Here is a 2,105-nt window from a genome sequence, read left to right as displayed (position 1 = left end):
AGCAGGAAAACACGGGAAGAGCTTTTTCTCTCGGTGTTTGGCACCCGTGCCAAGCCCCCGTGAAATACAGCGTTTTGGAGGGATGTCTTGTATCGGTGTAAAATTGCCACGGAGGGCGCTTGATGACAGAAAGGAGAGTTCGAGGGCTGAGCGAAGGAAAAGAGCCAGTTTTCCAAAATAAAATGGAATCCCGGGGATGCTTGGAGGAGCAGCCGGCGCTGAAGTTGACGCAGGGAGGGTTTCCCCCCCGACCTCCGCGTCTGAGCAAGCAGCTGGAAGGGAAAAGGGGAAGATCAGAGCGTTTCAAGGCTTTGTGTTTGCCACCTGTTACAAAAATTCGTCTTGGAAAATTGCAGTAATTGGTTAACGGGAAGCTTGGCCAGATTCTTTTCTCTCTCCCAAATTTTAGCAAAATCATGATTTTTTTTTTTTTTAATTAAATCTTCACCAGCATTTCTTCCCAAATCTGTCGCTCCTGCAGAACGTTGCTTGATGCTCAAAGGAACAGTTGACTTTCTCGGCGTCAAAGAACATGTATTTTCTGATTACTTTCCCCACAAAAATTAAGTTTTGTGTTAAAGAATAGCCCTATCAGCCTTAACAAAAGAGACCTCCGATTTAATAGTAAGCAGCTTACTTCGCTTAGCCTCGGTGACTAAAGCTGTGGCTGGAAAAATGTGAATGCTTTTGTCCTGGTGATTAAGCAGGTTTTAGTTATCTAATTTTTTTCCCCGTAATGAACTTCTGTGTGATCTAATTCCCCCCCAGAAAAGATCGTAACTAACCACTGCGTGAGCTTAAATGCCTGCAGGAGCCTTAAGCAATCCTGAACCTGGGGCATCCGAGAGGTCCACAGATTGGATGGGAAATAGCATAATCTCATCCAGGTATTTTTACTGAGCTGCAAATTTGCATCTTCCCTTTCGAGCTGCTTGCTCCAAGCCTTCTGCTGTTTGGTGCCCCACGTGAACTCCGCCCCGGGAGTTTAAACGCTCCTTGTTTCATGGCAGGTGATGAATTTGCTCGTTTGCCCCTCAGACCTACTTAAGCCTGGTATGATTTAAGGCTTTGCCAGCCTGGAGCTTTGTCCGTACCACCCCTCCGGCGTGCTGTCCCGGGGAGCAGGACCGGCGCCGCGGCTGGGCTCAGCTCACCGGCTTTCTCCCGCGCGCCCCTCCCGTCGGAATGGCACCGGGATTAAATGGCAGACTTGAACTGGTCTAATATTTCACAGCCCACCCCCTCCTGCCCTTTTCCACACCATCTCACAGACATTTCCCTTTCTCCCCACGCTTCTGTTTAAAGAAGCCAGTTGGACGCGCTGAGCTGAAGGTCATGGGCGAAAACGACGGTGGGGGCAGGATCCTCTGGCGATGCTCTTGGGAATTGCCGGGTGAGGGGACGCAGACATGGATGGGGATGTTCTCCAGCCTGGCTGAGCTTTGGGGCTGGTTTTTGACCCTGTTCTTCTGAAGAGGAGAAGACCAGCTGGTTCATCATCTCTGCAGCAGCCTCTCTAGGTGTCCCATGGCTTTCCCCATGGTCCAGGGTCAGGGCTTGGGTCCCACCAGGCTCTGTTAGCTGGTCGGTTGGTCCCACTAGGCTCCATTAGCCGGTTGCTGGTTGTCCTTGGGTCAAAGCAGAGCAGTCTGCTGGCCTGGGGTGACCTCTGTGCAGATCTGCCCAAGGGAAGGGTGTTTTCCCAAATGTCTGACTCCCCATCCTCTCTCCTTTCCCAGGCCCGTGAAGAGCTGAGGCCGGTAAAGGAAGACTTTGAAGCCAAAAACAAGCAGCTCCTGGAGGAAATGCCCAAGTTTTATAGCAGCCGCATTGATTACTTCAAACCCAGCTTTGAGTCACTGGTCCGGGCACAGGTGAGATGTGGTCCCTGTCTGCCAGGCACTGCTGGCTGTCCCTTTGGTGGGCATCCGGGGTCCCACCCAGGGTTGAAAGGCTCTTAGAGCAAGGTACCTTCTCCAGCTGAGCGTAAAACACGGGTAATACACAGCAATCCTCTGCCGAAATGCCGTCCCTCCAGCCATTGAGTCACCAAGCGGTGAGAGGGCACAGGGAACAGTGGTGGGACGCGGGACAGAAGAGCAGGT

At 51.9% G+C, this 2,105-nt stretch overlaps 1 protein-coding gene across 1 annotated transcript in view; it reads left to right on the top strand.

The window, feature by feature from the left end:
* The window catches only part of BIN3 (bridging integrator 3), a gene marked incomplete at its 3' end in the record, with an annotated part of 2,132 nt that extends 258 nt beyond the window's left edge, over positions 1-1,874 (top strand). Inside the window, exon 2 of the mRNA XM_010284169.1 lies at positions 1,740-1,874. Within this exon, the coding sequence (XP_010282471.1) occupies positions 1,740-1,874 (135 nt within the window). The remainder of the gene's footprint in view (positions 1-1,739) is intronic.
* Positions 1,875-2,105: the final 231 nt, after the last annotated feature.

The sequence above is a fragment of the Phaethon lepturus genome, unplaced genomic scaffold, assembly GCF_000687285.1.
Source record: "Phaethon lepturus isolate BGI_N335 unplaced genomic scaffold, ASM68728v1 scaffold25533, whole genome shotgun sequence".
NCBI lineage: Eukaryota > Metazoa > Chordata > Aves > Phaethontiformes > Phaethontidae > Phaethon > Phaethon lepturus.
Note: the sequence above shows the minus strand (reverse complement) of the source record. Positions and strands in the feature narration are given on the sequence as shown.